The sequence below is a fragment of the Artemia sp. Qi Xiang Cuo genome, chromosome 17 (genome assembly GCF_049724085.1).
Source record: "Artemia sp. Qi Xiang Cuo chromosome 17, ASM4972408v1, whole genome shotgun sequence".
Lineage (NCBI taxonomy): Eukaryota > Metazoa > Arthropoda > Branchiopoda > Anostraca > Artemiidae > Artemia > Artemia sp. Qi Xiang Cuo.
This window is the reverse complement of record NC_142810.1, coordinates 866,402-889,684: the sequence shown is the minus strand read 5'-3', so window position 1 is coordinate 889,684 and position 23,283 is coordinate 866,402. Positions and strand designations below refer to the sequence as shown.

Sequence of the window (23,283 nt, the reverse complement as noted above, 5' to 3'; positions counted from 1 at the left end):
CGTGATTTGAGTATTCAGGAATTAAAAGCCTTAACACAAGAATGTTCAAGAGCGGGGGGTTTGGGGGCGGCAGCCCCCCAACTTTAACTCCTGACACGATCAGCTAACAGTTAGTCAAGCAATAATAAGTAATAAACTGTACAAAAACGTGCAGAAATTATTTGAAAAAAACTACGTTTTCTAAAGAGTTAAAGAGGCTGAGTTACAAGGTCGAACCTTAAAACGTACAGGGATTAGGAGGCACAGTTGGGGGCTACCACCCCCAAACCCCCCGCTTTCGCAGCCTTTAAATATAAAAAAAATTTCTTTAAACTGAAAGTAAGGAGCGACGTTAAAACTTAAAACGAACAGAAATTATTCCGTATATGAAAGAGGCTGTGCCCTCCTCAACGCCTCGCTCTTTACGCTAAAGTTTTTATTGTTTAAAAAAAGAGTTGTGAGAAAGTCAAACTTTAGCGTAAAGAGCGAGGCGTTGAGGAGGGCACAGCCTCTTTCATATACGGAATAATTTCTGTTCGTTTTAAGTTTTTATGTCGCTCCTTACTTTCAGTTTAAAGAAATTTTTTTTTATATTTAAAGGCTGCGAAAGCGGGGGTTTGGGGGTGGTAGCCCCCCAACTGTGCCTCCTAATCCCTGTACGTTTTAAGGTTCGACCTTGTAACTCAGCCTCTTTAACTCTTTAGAAAACGTAGTTTTTTTCAAATAATTGCAATATAAAACGAACAGAAATTAATTAAAAAAAACTTTTTTCACAAAATAAGTTTAAAAAAAAGAATTAAAGAACTCCATTAAACCAAAAATGAAAAAAAAAATAGAATCAAGTTATCTACCAAGCATAAAACTACCACAAATCAATATCAATAAATAAATGAAACCCAAAACGAACAGAAATTAAAAAAAACAACCGAGTCAAAATCAAAACGAGCAGAAATTAATATGAGTAGGGTTCTAAACCCCATGCTTTCTAAATGCAAGAATATAATATGTACTTTACTGAAAATTTTTTTTTAAATGTTTTCACTTTTATAACTTTAATAAATCAAAAATTAGTTAAGATTTTAAGGAATAAGTGTAAGTACATGCACATCAAACTCACAATGCATATATTTTCAGTAAATTCTTCTAATTTTTTTTTAGGAAAGCACAAATTATATTCTGGCTTTTAGAAAGCATAGGCATCCTTTATAAAGATCCAATGAAATAAAGGCAGCTTGGAATGAATTTTAGGGTTTTAGAATAGACCTAGAATAGGTAATATTTGCTCAGGCAATATCTCTTAAAAAGCCACCTATTATACCATATACCATATCAATACCAATAATACTATAGAATAGAATCAACCTGTTATGTGTACTTACTTAAGCTATTCTTTGCAGGGATATGAAGCCACAGAATATTCTGCTTGATTCCAATGGTACCATCAAGGTATGTGACTTTGGTTTTGCAAAAGTTTTGGACATTCACACCTATGTGCTGACATCTGTTAAAGGGACTCCTTTATATATGGCTCCTGAGATTATTGAAGAGAAGCCTTATGATCAAGGTGCTGATCTTTGGTGAGATGATCTTCTGTTTTTTCGTTGGGTCTCAATAAATGCTAGTCCATTGTCTCAAGTTTTCTTGAGCCATCTCTTGTGAAGCTTCAGACATTTTTAGTTGTGGTTTTCACTTCTAAATGGAACTAAGTGGAATGTCGCCTGTAAAAAAACCTCCAAAGTTGAGGTTTCTTGGGCCTGGTCGCGACTCAAAAACTAATTATTATAATTGAATAATTGACAAGCTTATTATTTTTCAAATTCGTTCATACTCTCTTGACATTTTTTTTGCTCATTATACTTCCTCCATAGCTAGTCTAAATGTCCATGGAAGAGGGAGTTGGGTATCAGGTTGTAAGGAGGATGATCCTCCTTTTTCTGATGGGGGGATGATGATTTTAAACTGCCCTTTTTTTCGCTAAAACATGGAAATATTCCCATATTGCAGTGTTTTTTCTTAAGTATTTCTTGAGCGAATAGAGTGTCGAATAAAAATATTTAGCCATACTAAACTTCAAAGATAAAAGATTTTTAGAAAATAGTGCTGGAAGGGTAAAATGCAGATAATGTGAAAATCAAAAAACAATTTAGGAATCAATCTCTAAAAAAAAAAAACACCAACGGGTTCTGGGAATATTTTTTTTTTTTTTTTTTTTTTTTTTTTTTTTTTTTAATTGTAAATTGGGCACTAAAGCTTGCGCTCTCCTATTGGTATTTTACACCCGTCCATCTATTTAACTAGTGCAGCTTTCATACTTTTGGGGGAGGGGTACGTGCTCCTTTACCTCCCGGGAACCTGGCACCGAATGTGAGTTACCATCAACCAAATTAGAGACAATTTAGGACATGATGGAACTTATTTTCTGCATTTCCAGCAGGATTGTAGAATAAATTTTCTTTTTCGAAGTATAGTTTGACTTTCACTAATTTACTTAGGAGTTAAAACTGTAGAATAACCAATTAAAATTTCATACCTTTATATCAGACAGACGAAGCAATAAAAACAAGATACGAAGCTTTTTTTTGTGAAGAAAAATCTTTTAATTTTTTCAGACCAATGTCTTTCTTTGTTTTTACTTCGTTCGTTTTAATAGATTAGAATATTAGAAGCTATAGTGATGACAGTGTTCAAATATGGCTCTGAAGCATGGGCGCTCCAAAAAGCGGATGAAGATTTGCTAGATGTTTTCCAGAGAAATTGCTTAAGGATTGTTCTGGGTACACGGCTTACTGACCGTATTTCAAACAATAGGCTGTACGAAAAATGTGGTTCAATGCCGCTCTCTTGGGCTATAATGAAAGAAAGGTTGAGGTGGCTAGGGCACGTTTTGAGGATGAAGGATGACAGATTGCCGAAGATTGTTCTTTTCGGCCAACCGTCTAGGGCTAAACGGAAAGCAGGTCGTCTTCATCTGGGGTGGGAGGACGTCATAAAGAAAGATTTAAAGGAAATAGGAACTTCCTGGGTGGATGTAAAATGGAAGGCTTTGAATAAATTGGGATGGAGGAGAAGCGTGCGTTGCTGGGTTGGCCTCAGGCGGCTTGGTGCTGTGGTGAGTTGTTAGTAGTAGTAGTAGTAGTTTAATAAGAGAATTTCTTTATTTTTTTGGTTGAAGAGGGAGGTGGATCCTCTTTTCTATCCTACCTCTGTAGGTTTCCTCTTTCCATGTTGAAACGACCGTCTCATTTATTCGTTTTCTAACCCGTCACTACAAAAAAGCAAGAAGACGGAGTACAACATAAAACAAATTAAAAAGAAGAAGAAAATACTGGAGAAATAGTCAAAGAAACTATATCGACACTACTGCTGCAGGAGGGACCACTCGTGCGACAGCCTTGCGTTGTAATTATCGATTTGTTTTCGAACGGCCTACCATGGTTCTGTAACTTTATGACGAAGGCTACAACACGAATTACACGTCCAGAAAGGTAACGTTATGCAAAGGTAATCAGATGTGTGTCCAGCAAGTGCTTGATTGTTATTTAACTGTAAGCACAGAACTTTCATATATTTGGAAGTTAATAACCCAATTGCATCAATGATAAGTGAACGTCTAGTTCTTAATGAAAAAAAATTTATGTCCATAAGTGCCTTTAGGGTCGTAGTACTTGTCGTAGTCCTAGTGTCAGTGAAATGTCTAAATTTACCAATGAAAGTATATCGTGTTGCGACGGGGTAGTGCCAAAATTCTCCTGGTTTTTATTCGAAGTCCTATTCTACCTCGACATATAGATTTCAATAAGATTCCTCATCCAGGAAAGTCTATCCTTTTTATTGTATCGGTGGAGTCATATCCCATAATCTTAATACTCGTTCTTAATATTTTGCATAACGAGAAAGGTGCAAAATATAGAATATGTGGCAGCACAGTTGCGTTATATAGTTGAGCAATAATACTTTGCATAGCGAGAATGATGCAACATATAGAATATGCGCCAGCACAGTTGCGTTATATAATTGAGCGATAATACTTTGCATCAGAGGCAACGCTATAGCGGTGCCTATAGTTAAGGCAATACGGCTCCAATGTTTTATTATTTAAAGGTGGTATCATAGGCAGCGCAATAGTGCTGCCTAAGTAAAGAACGTTGTTGACACAATGTATTATTATTATTATTATTTTTTCTTTTTCTATACCAGGGAACTTTATATCGAAGGATTTGTCGTAGAAAGTTCGAAAAGGGCTCATTCGATTGGAAATAAGAGTGGCTTGTGCCCTTTTTAATAGTCGAAAGTGATTGGAAGGCAACTAACACCCCTTCCACGCCCACCATTTCCCCAAACACATCCAATCAAAATTTTGAGATAGCCATTTTGTTCAGCGTAGTTGATTTCCAGAGAGAAAATATGTTTTTGAGGAGGTCACTCCCCCACCACTCTCAGGCCAAGGGTTTTAAGTTATGCCCTTGGGGAATATAAGAACGATGTTGTCACAATGTATTATTTATTATTTTTTTCCTTTAGACCAGGGCACTTCCTATCAAAGAAGTTGTCGTAGTAACTTCGAAAAGGGCTCATTCAATTGGAAATTGGAATGGCTTGTGCCCTTTTTAATAGTCGAAAGTGATTGGAAGGCGACTAACACCCTTTTCACGCCCACCATTTCCAAAACATATCCAATCATAATTTTCAGATAGCCATTTTGATCAGCGTTGTTGATTCCCAGATATAAATTATGTTTTTGAGGATGAAAATCCCCCACAGCCCTCAGGGCAAGGGTTATAAGTTATGCCCTGGGGGCATATAAGGTTTTTATAGAATGCGTTGTCGTAGAAACTTCAAAAAAAGCTCATTCGATTGGAAATTCAAAGGGCTAGTTCTCTTTTTAATAGTTGAAAGTAATTGGAGGACAACTTACCCGCCTCTCACGCCTACCATTTCCCCAAACACATCCAATAAAGATTTTGAGACAGCTATTTTATTCAACGTAGTTTTTAAGTTCTGGAAATTAGGTCTTTGAGGATCAACCCCCCCCCCTCCCACAGCACTCAGGGCAAGGGTTGTAAGCTATGCCATGGGGGCATATAAGGTTTTTATAGAACGCGTTGTCGTAGAAACTTCAAAAAGGGCTCATTCGATTGGAAATTGAAAGTGCCCTTTTTAATAGTCGAAAGTTATTGGAGGGCAACCAACACCCCTTCCACGCCTACCATTTGCCACATCCAATAAAAATTTTGATATGGCCATTTTGTTCCACGCAGTTTAAAGTTCAGGAAATATATATCTTTGAGGAGGACACCCACCCCCCCCCCCCACAGTCTTCAGGGCAAGTGTTATAAGTTATGCCCTGGAGGCATATAAGGTTTTTATTGAAATCTTTGTCGTAGAAACTTCAAAAAGGGCTCATTCGATTGGAAATTGAAAGGGCTAGTGCCCTTTTAAACAGTCGAAAGCGATTTGAGGGCAGTCATCCCCCCTCTCATGCCGACCTTTTCCCCAACCACTTTAAAGCAAAATTTTTAGATAGACGTTTTATTCAATATCGTTGATAGTTTCGGAGATTAGGTCTTTAAGGATGACAACCCCTCCCCCCCTCCACAACCCTCAGAGTAAGGGTAGTAAGTTATGCCCTGGGGGCATATAATTTTTTTTATAGAAAGCGATGTTGTAGAAACTTCAAAAAGGGCTAATTCAATTGGAAATTGAAAGGGATAATACCCTTTTTAATAGTCGAAAGTGATTGATAGGCAACTAACCCCCCTTTTACGCCCACAATTTCCTCAAACACATCCAATCAAATTTTTGAGATAGCCATTTTGTTCAACGTAGCTGAAAGTTCTGGAAATTAGATCCTTTAGGATTATAACTCCCTCAGAGCCCTCAGTGCAAGGGTTTTAAGTGGTATTGGTTTGATGTGACTTGTGTTAGTTCGAAGAAGATTGAGTATTATTGATATTTAACAAATCGCCTTTAAATGCTGAAAATGTCTGTTGATTTCATATACCTCCTATGAATGAATAGAATAATTTGAATATACATCAAATTGACTGTGTCGTATCAATTTGAGACTTATGAAAAGCTATTTAAGCTATCATAGTATTCATTTTTCATAGTTAAAAGTAGCTGTCGAATATAGTTTTCCGTTTAAATTTCGATTGCCAACATTAAGTTCTCTGTATGTTTTGTTTACTATAATATATTCTTACAAGATATATTTCCTTCTTTAACAAATGGGAATGTTGAAGTTTTTCCTAGATTTAAGTTAGATTTTCCGACTTCGTTGGCATATTTGTTCTTTTCTGCTGCTTAAAAGGATCTTAACTTCTATTTGATTAAAAATTATCATTAATTCCTATAAACTCCCAGGAACTTCCTGTGAGGGTGTAAAGAGGGAGGCTTTGAATATATTGGGATGAAGGAGGTGCGTGAGTAGCTGTGTTGGCCTCGGGCGGCTTGGTGCTGCGGTGAGTTGTTAGTAGTAGCAGTAGCAGCCAGGGCCCTTCGCAGAGGAATATTCTCAAATTGGGGCAAACAACAATAATTCGAAGATTTAAAAGAATGGGATATTTATGGGAGGGGGGGGGGGTAAAGATTGAAGTTCTGCTTTAAAAATATTCAGGTGGGGGAGGACCTAAGGTGGGCTGGTGGTGTAATGAATCGTCAGTAGTAGTAGTAAAATATATTATATTTTTCTAGTCTATAGTAATTTATGCGCTATAATTTTTGTTGTTTATAACAATGCTTTTTTCCCCCCACAAGATTTGCTTTCTTCGGCTTTATTACGTTTAGTAACGCTCTTATTAACGTTTATGTAAATGAAATTTCGTTTGAAAAAGAGCCAAATAAGGTTAGATCTGCGGCCTTATTCGTCTTCCATATTTTGTCTATAGTATTAATAAATGAATGAACTCAATTATTTCCAAAGCTGCAGTTTGGCTCTTAATATCGTTAATTCAAATGAAATTTGTTTGGAAAATAGCCAAATAAGGTCCTTCACTTAGCGTTAATTTCGTAAATCTGTACTTGTCGAATATTTAATCGGTTTAAAACAAATGATTTAAGTAAAGATGCAAGAAAGGTAATATTGAAAAATGCAAATTGGACAGGTGACCTAAACGAAAAGTTTTGGACCCTCCCCTCTCTCCATACCTTCGTTCCCTTTAACCAATTATATTTTTATTTCTGTTTTTTATTATATTTTTATTTTATATTTCTATATATTTTATAATTCTTATATTCTATTATATATTTTTAATATATTTTTATATTTTAGGTCAGTTGGTTGCATTTTGTACGAACTTCTGGTCGGAGCTCCACCATTTTGCACTGGTTCGCTCGTTCAACTTGTCCGAAAAATACGTCACGAAGCAGTAATCTGGCCTCCTGATATTTCTGGTATATGCTTGAATTTTTTACAGGTAATCTTCTCGATGTACTGAAAGTTAAATCAATACAAACAAGGAGTAGAAACAACAGGGAATTTTTTTCAGGTAGTTGAACCTTTACCCTAAATGAATATTTCGACCCTATATCCATGGGCCGTCTTCAGCAAAACAGGGCCGCCCTGGCTGAACTTCCTGAAGTAATGATGCTAGGACTGTTTTAAAAAGATTTTAGTTTTAATTGTCGTATTTTAATATCAGTTTCTTTTATATTTTTTCATTTGTTTTGCTGAAGACGGCCTTAGATATATGGTCAAAATATTTATAGAGGGTAAAGGTTCCATTATCCTAAGAAAACAAATTCCCTGTTGTTTATATTTATGATGGAAAGGGAGTGTCATCTTGTCGCTTTTTATGAAAGGTAAATTGTAAGAAGGTGAGCACTGTGGATCTGGAAATGTTTTGTGCATAGGTGGTAATAGGTTTCGTGCATAGGTGGTATAGGTTTTGTGTATAGGTGGTAATGAGTGTAGGATGTCTAAGATTTATTTTATGGATGGACTTGATGCAATAATCTGGTTTTAGTATTGGGCTAAATTTTTCATCACTTTCAAAGAACTGACTGATAAGATAAGATATTTATTTCAAAAAATTACTATCACAAGCCCCAAAGGGCCGAATTTGCATTTTGGGGTCATATAATAAAAAAAGACAAGAAATAGCACAACAACTAAAAAACTGGCTAAACAATGCCAAAAACAACAATATCAGAAAGGCAAAGCCATTAATTAGTCTAAAAAACAAAAAGTGTCAAATGTAAGAAAGTTAAAAAGGAACAAATTAAAACAAAACCCCCCAAAAAATTGTGATAAAAATAATGTTAAAAGGGTTTAAAAGAGAATATATAAAAAGGGGAGGGAATGGAAGAGCCAAACGGACACCAGCATGGGTATCACCATTAAAAAAAAAAAAAAAAAAAAAAAAAAAAAAAAAAAAAAAACTCTTGGTTTATTTTATCAGTAATGAAGGGGACACAGGTTTTTTCATATCTGGAGGTTAAACGACGGATGGGGGGACAAGATAGGGATGGGTTCAGAAACAGCACGTGGCAGGCGGTGTCTGGATGGGGTGTCTTTTGGGGAAAATGTTTTCCGTGCGAGGGTTTATTATTGCATTTTTTGCAAAACGGAGGCACAACGTTCCTCTCCTGTGCTCAAGAGTTACCAGCTTGGCCTTTTTTAGAAGGAGTGAATATGGTACAAAAGTTTCTTTAAAAATTATTCTTAGGGCTCTTTTTTGAATAGATTCAATTTTATCTGATTCATCACTGGAGATGCCAGGATGCCAAACTGGACAAGCATATTCAAGATCCGGGCGGACAAAGGAAGTATAAATCCTTAAAGAATGGGATGGGGGGATGTTAAATTTATTCAAGAGCTTAAGGAGAGACATAGACGCATTAGCTCTACGGACAATATCTTTCACGTGGATATCCCACTTTAAAGTAGAGGAAATTGTAAACCCAAATAATTTAAAGGAAGACACAGAAATATCTGGGGGGATAGGGTCAAGGAAGGCGGGAATAGATTTCAAGAAATTTATTGTCATTATATTTGATTTAGGGGAATTTACTTTCATATTTAGGTTCTTAGCTTCATCCAAAATGTGGGATAGAATTTCAAGGGGGTCACTTTTAATATTCCTGTGACATACTTCGAGGATCGTCAAGTCATCCACGTATTTCCACCTTTGGGGGTAGTCCTTACCAATATCGTTAATCATGACTAGAAATAAAAGCGGTCCCAATAAGGTTCCTTGAGGAATTCCACAATATATAGGGAGGAGGTTAGAGAAAATATTTTTGTTTTCAATAATTTAAGATAAATTTGAAGAAATAATTTGGCGATTTGTACTAACAGGATGAAATTTAAAGTTAACCTGGAGTTACCAAAATAAGGTTGCGGTGTCTTTCAGTTTAAACGCTGTGCGTAACTCAACCTGGACTCGGTTTAGCCAAACATAGTATTTATCAAGGTTACTTACGATGGTATGCATTAAGTGCACTAGGTAATGGGTGGTGGAAGTTTTCTTTATGTTACCAAAATGCCGGGTGTCAATACGCGGACAAATTTTATCCTTAAGCCAGTCACAAAGGAAACCTTCATAAAGTTTGGAAAAAACAGAAGTGAGCGTAATGGGGCGAATGTTGGTGAAAGTCAGACTGGCGCATTTTTTAGGGACAGGTGTTATAAAACCTTGTTTCCAGCAACTTGGGAATTTACTAAATTTTGTGATGTGGTTGAAAATATTTGATAAAGGCTCAGCAATTTTGTCCGAAAAGGCTTTAATTAAGTCAACTGGGATGTCCACGGGACAAATACTTGATTTTCTAAGCTTAAGAATTTTATTTAAAACATCAGAGGGAGAAATAAAGGGGAAAGAAGTATTGGGAGGAATAGTTGGACTTGAGCCAGTGAAAGGTGGGAGACTTGGCACGATGGAATCAAGGTACAAGTTTAAATCGTTGGCAGTCTTATTAGGGGGTTCAGGGAGATGAAAATCAATTTCGGAAGGACTTTTTCCGCATATTTCTTTAATTTTTCTGTATCATTGCTTGGGCTTGTTAGAATATAGATCTTTGACTTTATTATTATAATAATTAGAAGCTGCTTTTCTTAATTTTTTCTTTAGGAACTTCCTTAGACTATTAGCCTCAGTAATGCGACCTGCTTGGAAAAAATTGATTTTTTTTCTTATAAGTTTTTTAAGAGACTCAGTAACATAAGCCTTATCTGTAGAACACGTATTAAATTTTTTCTCAGGAAAATATAATTTATAATTACTCCTCAGTAAATCTAGGAGGGACAAATTCATGTAGTCAATGTCATTTGTCTGATACATAGTGAACCAATTTCAGTAGTAATCCAGAACCAAAAATTTAAAAGTCCTGAGTCAGTGAGAGGTCTATAAACGGTTTCAGTTATATAGACCAACTGTTTAACTTTAGCCAGCGGAGATAGGAAAAGGCTAAAGTGGTAACTAACCCCTAGAGGGGGCAGAGTGGAGACGGGTTTGTAAAACTTCAAAAGATTAGCGCAAATTAAATCAAGAGTAGCTTTGCCTTTTGTAGTAGGGACATTAACAACCTGTTTTAAATTAAAAGCGTTACATGTAGAATCAAGTCTTATATCATTTGTGTCACCCATCAGGAAAATTCCTGCATTTGGGTATTTTAATAGTACAAAGTCAGCACTTGCATGTTTTTTTTCGATAAAATTTATTTTGTCAGTGGATCTCTGATTAGGGGAGTAATAAAAACAACAAAGGACAATTAAATTAAAAGGACGCGGCAAGACTTTAGGTTGAACACACACCCACATAACTTCATAAAAGGGATTAAGACACGGAATTGGGATTTCACTCGGATATAAATCATTAAGGATAAAGAACAAAATTCCGCCACCTTTCTTATTCAGAGGGTGTTTTTCTGGTCCTATTTTCATAAATTGATAAAAATTGCCCATCTTTAACATGTGCAACTTTTGGAGTTTGAACGTCAGTAATAGAGATTATATCTAATCTATATATTTTAGAAAGGGTATCACATTCATTAAGTTTTTTAAAGTTAATACTTTCAGCGTTTCTCAAGAAAAGTGTGGGGAATCGAAAGCGACCTGTGAAGGTACCGTTGACTGCTAGATTATAGTACTGTCAGCTGTGACTTGGATTTTTTGGAGGCTTGGTCTTGTGACTGAGGTTCTTTAAAATAGCTGACACGGTTCAAGATGGTAACTACGAGCTGTTTCCTAGATAACATTTTTGGGAGTTACAAATAAATACAGTTATACTCATAATATAAACCCTGTCTAGGAATCCAGAAGTAATTTATATGTATGGTTTGTATGGTGATAATATATTCTAGGAGGGGGATTAGTGTTATCCCATTGATTACTTGACTTGGGTGTCTAGTTTGGCACAGTTATCTGGCCTTTAAAAATGTTTGACAGGATTTAGTTTATTGGCTACTGAATTATGAGACTGAGTTGTTTGCTACTGAGTAGTTTATTGGCTACTGAATTATGAGACTGAGTTGTTGGCTACTGAGTAGTTTATCGGCTACTGAATTATGAGACTGAGTTGTTGGCTACTGAGTAGTTTATTGGCTACTGAATTATGAGACTGAGTTGTTGGCCACTGAGTAGTTTATTGGCTACTGAGTTATGAGACTGAGTTGTTGGCTGCTGAGTAGTTTATTGGCTACTGAATTATGAGACTCAGTAGTTTATTGGCTACTGAATTATGAGACTGAGTTGTTGACTAATGAGTAGTTTATTGGCTACTGAATTATGAGACCGAGTTGTAACTCAGATTCTTGGAGATTGGAACTTGTGACATGGAGATTGTCTGTTGTAGCTGATACAATTCAGGTTAGATGACTTTTCTAGACAGCTTGCCTTGTGTGTTAAGACCAACTGCAAATGAAAAATATATCAACCTGAAAATGGGTGGCTGTGCTCTGGAGGGAGAGGAGCTTCAATACATGTATGAATTAGCTTGGGGGAGGTCCTCCTGGCTAGGGGGCAATTTACTTTTTACAGTTTTCACTTACATTTATCTGTCAAACAAAAATGGTTATCTTCTATGCAGCGCCCCTCTCCCTCCTCCATAAACCCCTTATCCCTCTCCCTCCTTCATAAACCCCTTTTCCGCTCTGGTGAAGGTTTGCCAGAGGTATAAATAAAATGAACTTTTTGATCAAAGGTAAAATTAACTGCGAACATTACGTCATGATAATCAATACTAGAATCCTTAACGATACAAACGAATCATAACCCATTGATGGACCACAAACAAGCTGTATGCTTCGAGTTCTTTAGCGATTAAATAAAAAAAACAAGTTTTTTTTTCAACTGAAAGTAAGAAGCAACATTAAAACTTAAAACGAACAGAAATTATTTCGTAAATGAGGGGGCCACCCCTCCTCAACACCTTGCGCTTCACGCTAAAGTGTTTTAGTAGTTTTAAAGAAGCTTCTTATTATTCGAGTTTTTCAATAATACCAGGATATCTGGCTCCACCTTTATGGAAAAATTCTTCCTCCCCAAGGTTATATCCTCTAGACAATTCAATCCTAGTGAAAATATACCCCGGACAATTACCCTTAACATCTCCACGCGTAAAATAAAATTCCACATTTTTGCAGATAGGAGCTTGAAAACTCTAGAGTATGGTTCTCTGATGCGCTGAATCTGATGGTTGATTAAGATTCTTTGACTTTTAGGGGGTATTTTCCCCCTTTTTCGAAAATCAGGCAAATTTCCTCAGGCTCGTAACCTTTGATGGGTAAGACTAAACTTAATGAAACTTATATATTTTGAATCAGCATAATAAGCCGATTTGTTGGTATATCTGTTGGTATCAATATTCCGTTTTTTAGAGTTTCGGTTACTTTTGAGCCGGGTTGCTCCTTACTTACAATTCGTTACCACGAGCTGTTTGAAAAAAGATGAAATTATTCATGTTTTATTCTACAATCAAGAAGAAAAAATAATTTGAGTGAGCGAACTTGTATCTTGTTCTTTGAATGTTTGTATTGGTATTCACTTTTGACCAGATTATTCTTTGGGTACACCCTCTGGATATTATTTTTCGCCTAGTCTCAAAAACAGGGAGAAAAATCAAGTTTTTAATTGTGAACAAAATCAAAATTGGATATTTAGAAAATAAAGGCAATAAATAAAAGAATTGAAACTTGAAATTAAGAGAAGACAAAAAAAATGTGAACATACCTCCTGGTAGACCCATTTGGCTCTAGAGGTCATTAATTCTTAATATAGATTTTTACTAATAACTTCTATTAACCTTTGCTTTTTCTTTTTATTTTTTACTTTTTTTTACGTTTTTTTCCTCTTATAAACTTTTTACTTATTTGACTTGCACATTAATTCTTTGCTTCTTTAAACTTTTGGCCTCAATTAATTTTTATGTTTAATCATTTTTGCTTCTTTTAACATAATCTGACTATGAAGAATGGGCGATCCAAAAAGCAGATGAAGATTTTCTAGATGTTTTCCAAAGAAATTACTTACGGATTGTTCTGGGTACCTGGTTGGCTGTTCATATTTCGAATAGTAGGCTGTAAGAAAAATGTGGTTCAATATCACTTTCTAGGCCTATACTGAAAGAAAGGTTGAGGTGGCTATTGCACGGTCTGCGGATGAAGGATGACGGATTGCCGAAGATTGTCCTTTTGGCCAACCGTCTTGGGCTAAACGGAAATCAGGTCGTCCTCGTCTGGGATGGGAGGACGTCATAAAGAAAGATTTAAAGCAGATGGGAACTTCCTGGGAGGGTGTAAAATGGATTGGGATGGAGGTAGAGCATCCATAGGTGAGTAGGCCTCAGGCGGCTTGGTACTACGGTGAGTTGTTAGTAGTAGTAGTAGTTATTATATTCCAAATGTTACATTTGTTATATTTGTGCATGTTTTTGGTCATCCTTTGGGGGAGTGATCGAATTTTTTAACTAATTACTTATAACTTCTATTAACCTTTGCTTTTTTCTTTTTATGTTTTACTTTTTTTACGTTTGTTTATTTTTTCCTCTTATGTTCTTAAAAGTTTTTTTTTGTAACCCCCTCCCTTCCCCGAAAAAATCCTGGATACGTTCTTGTATATTAGTATTGTATTCTGTTAATTTTTACTTCATAAATTCTTGTGAATAATTATCTTCAATTTTGATCGATTTTCCTGTTCATCTTTAATGTTTGAATTTATTTTTCAGCTATTTTTTTATTTCTATGAATTAAAAGTTTGCTACGTTGTGATTATGCTACTACTACTACCACTAACAACTCAACGCAGCACCAAGCCGCCTGAGGCCAACCCAGCAACGCACTCTCCTCCTCCATCCCAATTTATTCAAAGCCTCCCTTTTTACACCCTCCCATGTAGTTCCCATTTCCCTTAAATCTTTATTTATGACATCCTCCGACCCCAACTGTGGACGACCTGCTTTCTGTTTAGCCCTTGACGGTTAGCCGAAAAGGACAGTCTTCGGCAATCTGTCCCTTCATCCGCAAAACGTGCCCAAACCATCTCAACCATTCTCTAATTATAGCCCTAGAAAGCAGGATTTAACCCGACTTTCGTACAGCCTATTCTTTGAAATACGTGTCAGTCAGCCGGGTACTCAGAATAATCCGTTGGCAATTTCTCTGGAAAACTTGTAGCAAATCTTCGTCTGCTTTTCGGAGCGCCCATGCTTCAGATCCATATTTGAACACTGTAATCACTGTAGCTTCCAGTATTCTACATTGTAGCTTCCACGTTGTGATTCATAAGTATATTAACCCCGGTACACGAAAGATAAAATAAGTTTTTTTAGAATACTTTTTTAGAACGCATGCTAGTTCTGGCCCTTGAAAGTTAGAATGATTTATTTTCCTTTTTTTCAGGGTTTGCTGGAGAAAGACTCGAGAAAAAGGTTTTCTTGGCAAGATCTGTTAGTACATCCTTTTGTGAATGGTCATATTCTAATATTGAGCTGTGATAAAAATTTACCAGGAAATCCTTTGACAAATCCTTTAACACCATCTCAAGAGCTGGCCAAAGAAATTCAGAGGCAAGATTTGTTCCAGAAAGCTCCTCTACGGACAAGGTAAGGGGGTATTCCATGGGTATAAGGGTATAATTCAAAAATTTATAAGATTAATTTTCACATTGCATATAACCAATGCGCTACTGCAGATCATATAATTAAATTGGCAAAGTTCTTGGAGAAAAGTTCGTCTGTATTTAACAGGCAAATTTGCCTATTTCCAAGGGTGACCCGAAAATTACACCTGAAAAAATGCAAGGAAATAAATTGTAGCCAAGGAAAATTGTACCCACGTGGTATGGCACCCAAAGAAATTACACCCACAAATGTTTTGAATGTAAATGTGCCTGTGCCACAGTGCCCTGGGCTATTCCAAGACAGGCTGGTGGTGGTGTTATGGGAGTTGCAGCCTCCCACCTTAAAGTGATATTTTTGGGTGGATGGATTTTATATCTGATAAAAATATGAGTTGATTAGAGCTACATATAGGCTTAATACTGCCGTGGCTATGACAGGAACCAAGTTTATGTAATTAGTTAATCGAATGGGCAGCAGTTAAGGAGGAGAACCTTAAGTTAAGGAGCAGTTAAGTTAAAGAGGAAATCTTTTTCTAATAACCTTAAAAGTAAAAAATTTTGGAGAACATGGGGTTAAATGGGAGTTAAAACTCCTCTAGAATTAGATGTTATCTAAAAACATAGAATAAAATTCATCTAAAAGTATAAAATTACCTTGAAGAAATCTTCTTTCTCAATCTGTTTATTCAATTCTTCCTCTGCAAGTGAATTATCACATGTACTGATTTTCGCAATAAAATTTCTATAATATCTTTTTTCCCTTTTTTGTTTGCCAGGGATCGGGATTGGGATGACTTCCTTTGTACCAGTGGTGCCATTTCTGACACTGACATCTGGTCAAGTTTTAGTTTATCGAAAATTTTCTTCGTGTTACCGCAAATTTTTAACCTGCTTTAAGATTGTACAAATTAATCTCTTGTGGTATAATTTAAGTAAGAAAACTGATACAATTTATTTCAAAACTTTTGCAATGCGTTTGCAAAACGTATATTAATATTCTTTAATATAATAATAATAATATTCTTATTTTTGCCTGTTTAGTCAAACGGATATCTAAAAGTATCTTTAGACTATTCAATTATATCAGCCATCAATTATTTTCAATTACATCAATTAATTATGCAATGGTGATGCTATCCGCTTGATCGATATCCTAGTTACATCATCACTTCCTTGTTTATTCTAGTCTAAGCGACATCGTCTTCTTAACGTTATTTTTCAAGGCCTCTTCAAAGTCATAACGAGTAAGCCTCTTCTTAACGTTATTTTTCAAGGCCTCTTCAAAGTCATAACGAGTAAGCCTCTATCAAGTTAAACGAGTACCGGGAATTTTGAAGGTAGAGGAAGGTTATTACGGGGTTTGAAGCCCCCCCCCCCAAAAAAAAAATTCTGATTCGTAAAAACGCCAAAAATGCATATAAACAAATTTTTTATGTGTTTTTAAAATTGGCTTTCGATCATCTATTTGATACAGTGAGTGGATGCAAAACTTTCATGTTCGTTTAGTAAGTCGCTCAAATCAGGAGGATACCATTCTTTAATCTTTACAAGATCCCTTATTTCGAATTTCAAATTTTGCCACTAGATGATAATTTGCAGAAATTTGTAGAAACAGTGAAAGTAGGTTCCTAAACGTGGTGCTAAAATAGAGAATTGGTGCTAAATTGTGGTGCTAATTTGACATAATTGTGGTGCTAATTGTGGTGATAAATTGACATAATCGGCCCTGAATGGCCGTCGAAATCGGCTTTTCCAGAGTTTTCCATGTTCAAACAGAGCTCTAAGGGTTTAATCGACAACCATTATAGAACTATTTGTTCAGAGACCAATTCCTTTCTTAACTGTGCCAAAAAAAAGAAAGATTTACGTCCTATTATTAAAGCGGATCTCCTTTTATTAATACTTATCACCTTTTCGAAGGTGTGTCTCTAAAAATTTTGAAAATACTACAACTACTACTGTGAAGCAGCTGCAGAATTGAGCCATCCGATATACTAGAGGAGATTCCTCCTTAATACCACCCACCACAAAGCTTCTGCTTTGGCCGCCTCCTTGGTAATATTTCGGAGACCATAATGCCTTTCCATCACGATAAATAAAAGTTCAAATAGGGATAAAATCCTTTTAATAGACAGTAATTTTCACAAACGGTTATAAAATTTCACAAAAAATACTAGCTATTGCGGTCACATATGCAGTGACCGAAATAGCTAGTATTTTTGTGAAATTTCATCACCGTCCATTAAAAGGATTTTATCCCTATTTGAACTTTTATCTATCCTCCTGGGTAATCTTCAAAGGGTCTATGTAATTCTTTAAAATGGGATTTCATCCTAGTCTGAGGTATCTAGCCTTTTTAACCTTTCTTCAAAGACTTGAGCAAACTATCAGAAAAGTTTGACATTATGCATCATATTATATTTGGTTATATTTGTGTGTATTTTTGGTCCTCTCTGGGGGGAGGGGAGGTTAAATTTAAGAAAGTCACAATAATAAGTCACAATAATAAGTCACCTGTGGTCAAAATATTCATAGAATTCTCTTTGATCCTCACCCAGGTTCAAAGCTTCTGCTATGATCATTTCCAGGGAAATCTCTAAGGAGTTCCTTCTTAAAATTGTTGTCAAGCATAGTTAGGGATATTTAGTTTTTTTTTTAGCTTTTCTTCAAAATTTTGAAAAAAGTGCTATAATATTCCAAATGTTACATTTGTTATATTTGTTCATATTTTTGGTCATCCTTTGGGGGAGTGATCGAATTTTTTAAACCACTGTAAACACGTAAGAACGTTGCAACAAATATTGTACTGGCAAGTTAACAAATTGAGAGGGAGTAGTCAATCCGGACTTGTCCCAGTTAAAGATAGGAACGGGGCCACAATTAGCGATAAGGAAAGAGTTAAAGAGAGATGGGCAGAACATTTTGAGAATTGCTAAACCGAAATAAGAGTTGCAGGAAAAGATATAGAGGAAAATGAAAAAGTTTGTGATACCTTGGATGTGAAGGAAGATTAGTTTTTTGAGGAAGAATTAGCAACAATACTAAAGTTACTAAAAAGTAATAAAGCTCATAGTGCTGTTAGGGCCTTAAATGGATTTATTAAATATGATGGCTCAGTGGCTTGAAAAAAGTTACTGAAGATTATGAATATGATTTTGGAGAATTGGAAGTACCTAACGATTTTTGGAAAACCTTAATTAGGCCACTTTGTAAGAAAGGTGATAAGAGTCAGTGTGGTAATTATCGAGGCATTAATCTGATCTGATCTCTGATCTCTGTTGGTAACAAATTACTTAGTAATATTATATACTTTTTAGACTAAGAGATGCTGTAGAATAAGTTTTAAGAGAAGAACAGTGCCGTTTTAGAAAAGGTAGAGGATGTGTCGACCAAATTTTCACTCTTAGGTTATTAATTGAGAAGTGCCTGAGTTGTCAAACACCTTTGGTCCTCAGTTTTATAGATTATGAGCAAGCGTTCGATTCTGTTGATAGAAGAGCTATAGCAAAGGTCGGATCCTTGTATGGTATACAAATACACTAAAAACATTAAAGTTAAACATTAAAAACAGACAAATACATTAAAGGGATTGCTGCTTAATACGAGAATAACACGGCTGTGGTTAAGGTAGGAAATGAGGTTAGCAACTGGTTTTGTATTAAATCAGGAATTAAGCAGGGTTGTGTTCAATCCCTCTTTATATGAATTATTTTGATGGACTTCATCTTAAGGAGCACAGGAAAGGCAATGGGAGACCACGGGAACAAATGGGGAGGAAGAAGTCTCCTGGACTTAGATTATGCTGATGATTTAAGCATCCTAGATGAAAATTCGAGCAAAATGAATGAACTTTCAGAGGTTTTGCGAGTTTAGGGTGCTAGAATAGGTTTGAAAATTAATCTTAAGAAGACTAAGTCACTAAGACTAGGAGTAAGTGAAGATGAAAAGATGACGTTCGGTAACGAAAAGATTGATCAGGTGGGCAGCTTCAGTTACCTTGGTCGTATTATTAGTAAAGAGGGTGGGAGCAGTGAAGATGTTAAAAGTAGAATAGCCAGGGTTTAGGACGTTTTTTCACAGTTGAAAAAAGTTTGAAAGAATAGGAAGATAAGTCTGCAAATCGAGATTAGAATATTAGAAGCTACAGTGATGACAGTGGTCAAATATGACTCTGAAGCATGGGCGCTCCGAATGGTGGATGAATATTTCCTATATTTTTTCCAGAGAAATTGCTTACGGATTGTTCTAGGTACCCGGTTGACTGACCGTATTTCAAACACTACGCTGTACGAAAAATGTGGTTCAATACCGCTCTCTAGGACTATAATGAGATAAAGGTTGAAGTGGCTAGGGCACCTTCTGCTGATGAAGGATGATAGATTACCGGAGATTGTCCTTTTCAGCCAACCGTCTAAGGCTAAACGGAAAGCAGGTCGTCCTCGTCTGGGGTCAGAGGACGTCATAAAGAAAGATTTAAATGAAGTCGGAACTTCGTGGGAGGGTGGAAAAATGGAGGCTTTGAATAGATTGGGATAGAGGAAGAGCGTGCGTAGCTGTGTTGGCCTCAATTGGCTTGGTGCTGCGGTGAGTTGTTAGTAGTAGTAGTAGTTGCAACATCTAGTTCCCTGAGATCATAAGACTGTCAAAGACGTCTCCTTGAACCTCCCAAATTGAAAGCTTTTATTATGACCTCCTTCAGAGAAACCTTCAAACAGTCCAGCTTTTTCCCACTAGATTTGCGTTTAGATTTCTAACCTTTTTAGCCTTTCCTCAAAGGTAGAAAAAAATAGTCAGAAAACCTTTATAGTAATATTGTGTCTGTATCTTTGGTTGCACAGGAGGGGGGGGGGGGTCAATTGTTTTTTGGGGAGTTATGTTTCTGATAATTTGCTTGTAGGACCTAGCCTCAAATGATGTATTATTAGAACATTATTGAAATGCGACTTCGGCGGAAGAAATTAAACATAGAAGAAAGGATGATCTTAATATCTGTAATCTGCACAAACTGTGAAAATGTGTGGGTGTATCGAATTTAGTATTGCGACGCTTATGCACAGTTCTTGTCGGACAGATTGTACGTGTCGATGTTTGGAACCATCGCCTCGTCGAGCTTAAAGGCGTAGATTGTATTGAAGAACTATATCTAGAGCACCTTTGTGTAATGAGCAAATCATGGCAGACATTGATTCTTTGAAAGTGACTGAGAAATCAGGGGGGTAATTTGCTATGGGGCAGGGGGGCAACTGCCCCTCTCAGACCTCGGTTTGCCCCCTCCCCAGACGTGAGTTTGCCCCCCCCCCAGCTGAAATTTAGTGTCTTCAAAGATTTTGTCAAAACTAACATAAGCCTCCATGATTCAAGCATCAACAGAAACGGATCAGTTTTCACCTACATATATTTACTTTTATAGTACTATAAAGCATTTTATAGTACTTTTATGGTATCAAATGGCTCATGTTTTAGGTTTTACTGTCATTTTCACGATTTGGGAAAATTGGCTCCAACTTTGACCCCCCCCCCTCTCTCCCAGGATTTTGACGTAATTATGTCACTTTCAGAAAGATAGGAATTTTTTTTTTGTATTTTTTTCGAGTTCGAAAGCATGGCGAAGCTGCTGTACTTTTTTTCTTTGTGAAATGCCTGTGAACAACAATTTTTTTCAAGTTTTAAATCCTCCAGTCTTCCCAAGCCAGATTCCCAGCCGAAGGGCGACAGTAATATTCTCTACATAGCAAGAAACTTCAATTTGAGACGAATATAGATTACGTTCAAGGAGAATGGTTGTTATTATTACCATGGGGTATTGTGTCACCACCCACGGACAGTACGCGAATCGATAGCTAGTGGCAAAAGATGGTAGAACTGAAGACACCAGCTGGTGGTGTAAAATATCAGGCCTCTTGTGGTCCATAAAATGGTCCAGAGGAAGCAAACAATATTGTAAATAGAGTTAAGACAGTTTAAGATTAAAAGAGATGGTTAAATAGAAGAAAGATATCGGTTACGCTCTTCTGAGAGAGGCAAGAAAATTCCTGAAGAAAGCAGTAGTAGTTAAGAGTAGGCAGTAAAGCACTAAAAGCTGGTTCCAAATGCTATGGGGCAGCGGGGGTAACTACCCCTCCCAGACCTCGGTTTGCCGAGGTCTATATGGGAAACTATATAGAAAGTATCAGGGGAGTATTACAAATCTTCATAGTTTGTGGGTATATCGACCTAAAGCATCTCCTTTCATCTAAACCTTTTTGATCTTTTTCCTATGTATCCAAACACGGATATACAGAGGAATCTCGTCAAAAGGCATTATAAGACAGGCATGGACAATTAAATTTATTTTGCAAAAGAGAGTTCCAGAGAAGGAGTTGTAAAAGGATAGATGATGCTGGATCCGTAGAAATTCTTGTTTTGAAGAAGAAATCAGAACTGATCGATCGCCTTGAAAAAATGTCGAAGAAGTAATGATACTAATCATCTTAGGTGCAATTCTTCCAGCGATTCGTTACACTTACTCTTGGATACTAATGGTATTTTTATTCCTGTTCATAAAGAGTCACAAGTTTTGTTTTACTCAGGTTGTTTAGTACCACAGTACCAGGTTTTTTTTAGTACGCATCGCAAACCTTCATAGGTTTTCTCCAGCGTGAAAGTATTGTTTAATTTATTTATTTGTTTATTAATGTGGATTAATAAACTTATGAACTAATATATTATTATTAACCTAGGCTGTTCAGGTTGTTTAGTACCATAGTACCAGGTTGTTTAGTACCTAGGTTCTTCAGGTTGTTTAGTACCTAGTACCATAATCTAAGCTATGCTTTCATTAAAGTTCCGCTTTTGTTTTTGTTTATTTCGCTTATGAGCAAATAAATTAATCGAAGAAAAAATAAGACTTCCAGTTTTCTTTTTCGTAACCTCAGGGGCTTTTAAGGGAAAGGATGATCATATAGCAGTAACTGAGACCTGTGTAGTTCATCTGCCTTTGCTCTATGTGCCTCTTAGTTGTCACTTGTTGCCACTTTTCTGTTGTTATGAAATAATTAAAGGCACTTTTTTCAGGAGCATCGTTGCTACCGAACCCCGCAATTACGGAGCAATTAGTTTAGTTTCTGTAGGAAGGAAATTACTTTGATGATATCAGAGATGCTGTAGATTAAGTTTTAAGAGAAGAACAGTGTGGCTTTAGAATGAAGAGAGGATGCTTCGGCCAATTTTAACCCTTAGATAAGTAAATGAGAATTGCTTGAATCATCAAAAGTATGGTTGAAGGAGGACCTCGTCTGAAACGTGGGTGCTTTAGAAAACGAAGGAGGACTTCTCGAAACAAAGGAGAATCATCAAAAGTATGGTTGAAGGAGGACCACGTCTGAAACGTGGGTGCTTTAGAAAACGAAGGAGGACTTCTCGAAACGAAGGAAAATCATCAAAAGTATGGTTGAAGGAGGACCTCGTCTGAAACGTGGGTGCTTTAGAAAACGAAGGAGGACTTCTCGAAACGAAGGAGAATCATCAAAAGTATGGTTGAAGGAGGACCTCGTCTGAAACGGGGGTGCTTTAGAAAACGAAGGAGGGCATGATAGATGTTATCCAGAGGAATTATCTACGGATACGTGTTGGTACCCTTTTGATTGACCGTGTATCAAACAACAAGCTGTACAAAATATTATTCTATCCTATTGTCGAGGGCTATAATGAGAGAAAAGTTGAAATGATTTGGAAACATTTTGCGGATGAAGGATAACAGATTGCCAAAGATGGTCCTTTTCAGGTTAGCCCTATTTAGCCCCTTTCGGGGCCAAACAAAAACAGGGTGTCCCCGAATTGAGAGGGATTGAGGTCGTAATGAAGGATTTAAAGAAAATTGAAACTTATTTGTAGGGGGTAAGGGGAAAGCTTTGCATAGACGGGGATGTAAGAGGGGCATGTGCAGCTGTGGTGGCATCTGGTGGTTTGGTGCTGCATTGGGGTGTTGGGAGTAGTTGTTATAGTATGAAGTATAAGTTGCAACCAATTGTACTAAGTTGAGATACACTCAAGTGCTTGGAAAGTGAAACCTGGCTATAGCCTATAGCCTATATAATATTAGGATATGGCCTAATCTAAACTTGTATAAATTTTTTTTTTATGTATTTTCAAAAAAAATTTCATAAAACTCGTAATCGTACTTGGTAGTAGTAGTAGTAGCTGTAGTAGTATGAAGTACTATTAGGAAGCGCCGAGTGGGCCCATCGCCCATCCAACAGCCACTTTTGTCT

The 23,283-nt window shown here is 36.5% G+C and overlaps 1 protein-coding gene and 1 pseudogene across 1 annotated transcript in view; one reads left to right on the top strand and one right to left on the bottom strand.

The window, feature by feature from the left end:
- The window catches only part of LOC148941766 (uncharacterized), a 78,831-nt gene that overhangs the window by 16,784 nt on the left and 38,764 nt on the right, over positions 1–23,283 (top strand). The window contains exons 4-6 of the mRNA XM_089103084.1: positions 1,377–1,556; positions 7,250–7,394; positions 14,815–15,017. Coding sequence (XP_088959210.1) covers positions 1,377–1,556; positions 7,250–7,394; positions 14,815–15,017 — 528 coding nt within the window. The remainder of the gene's footprint in view (positions 1–1,376; positions 1,557–7,249; positions 7,395–14,814; positions 15,018–23,283) is intronic.
- LOC148941767 (uncharacterized) lies at positions 7,503–10,891 on the bottom strand (annotated as a pseudogene).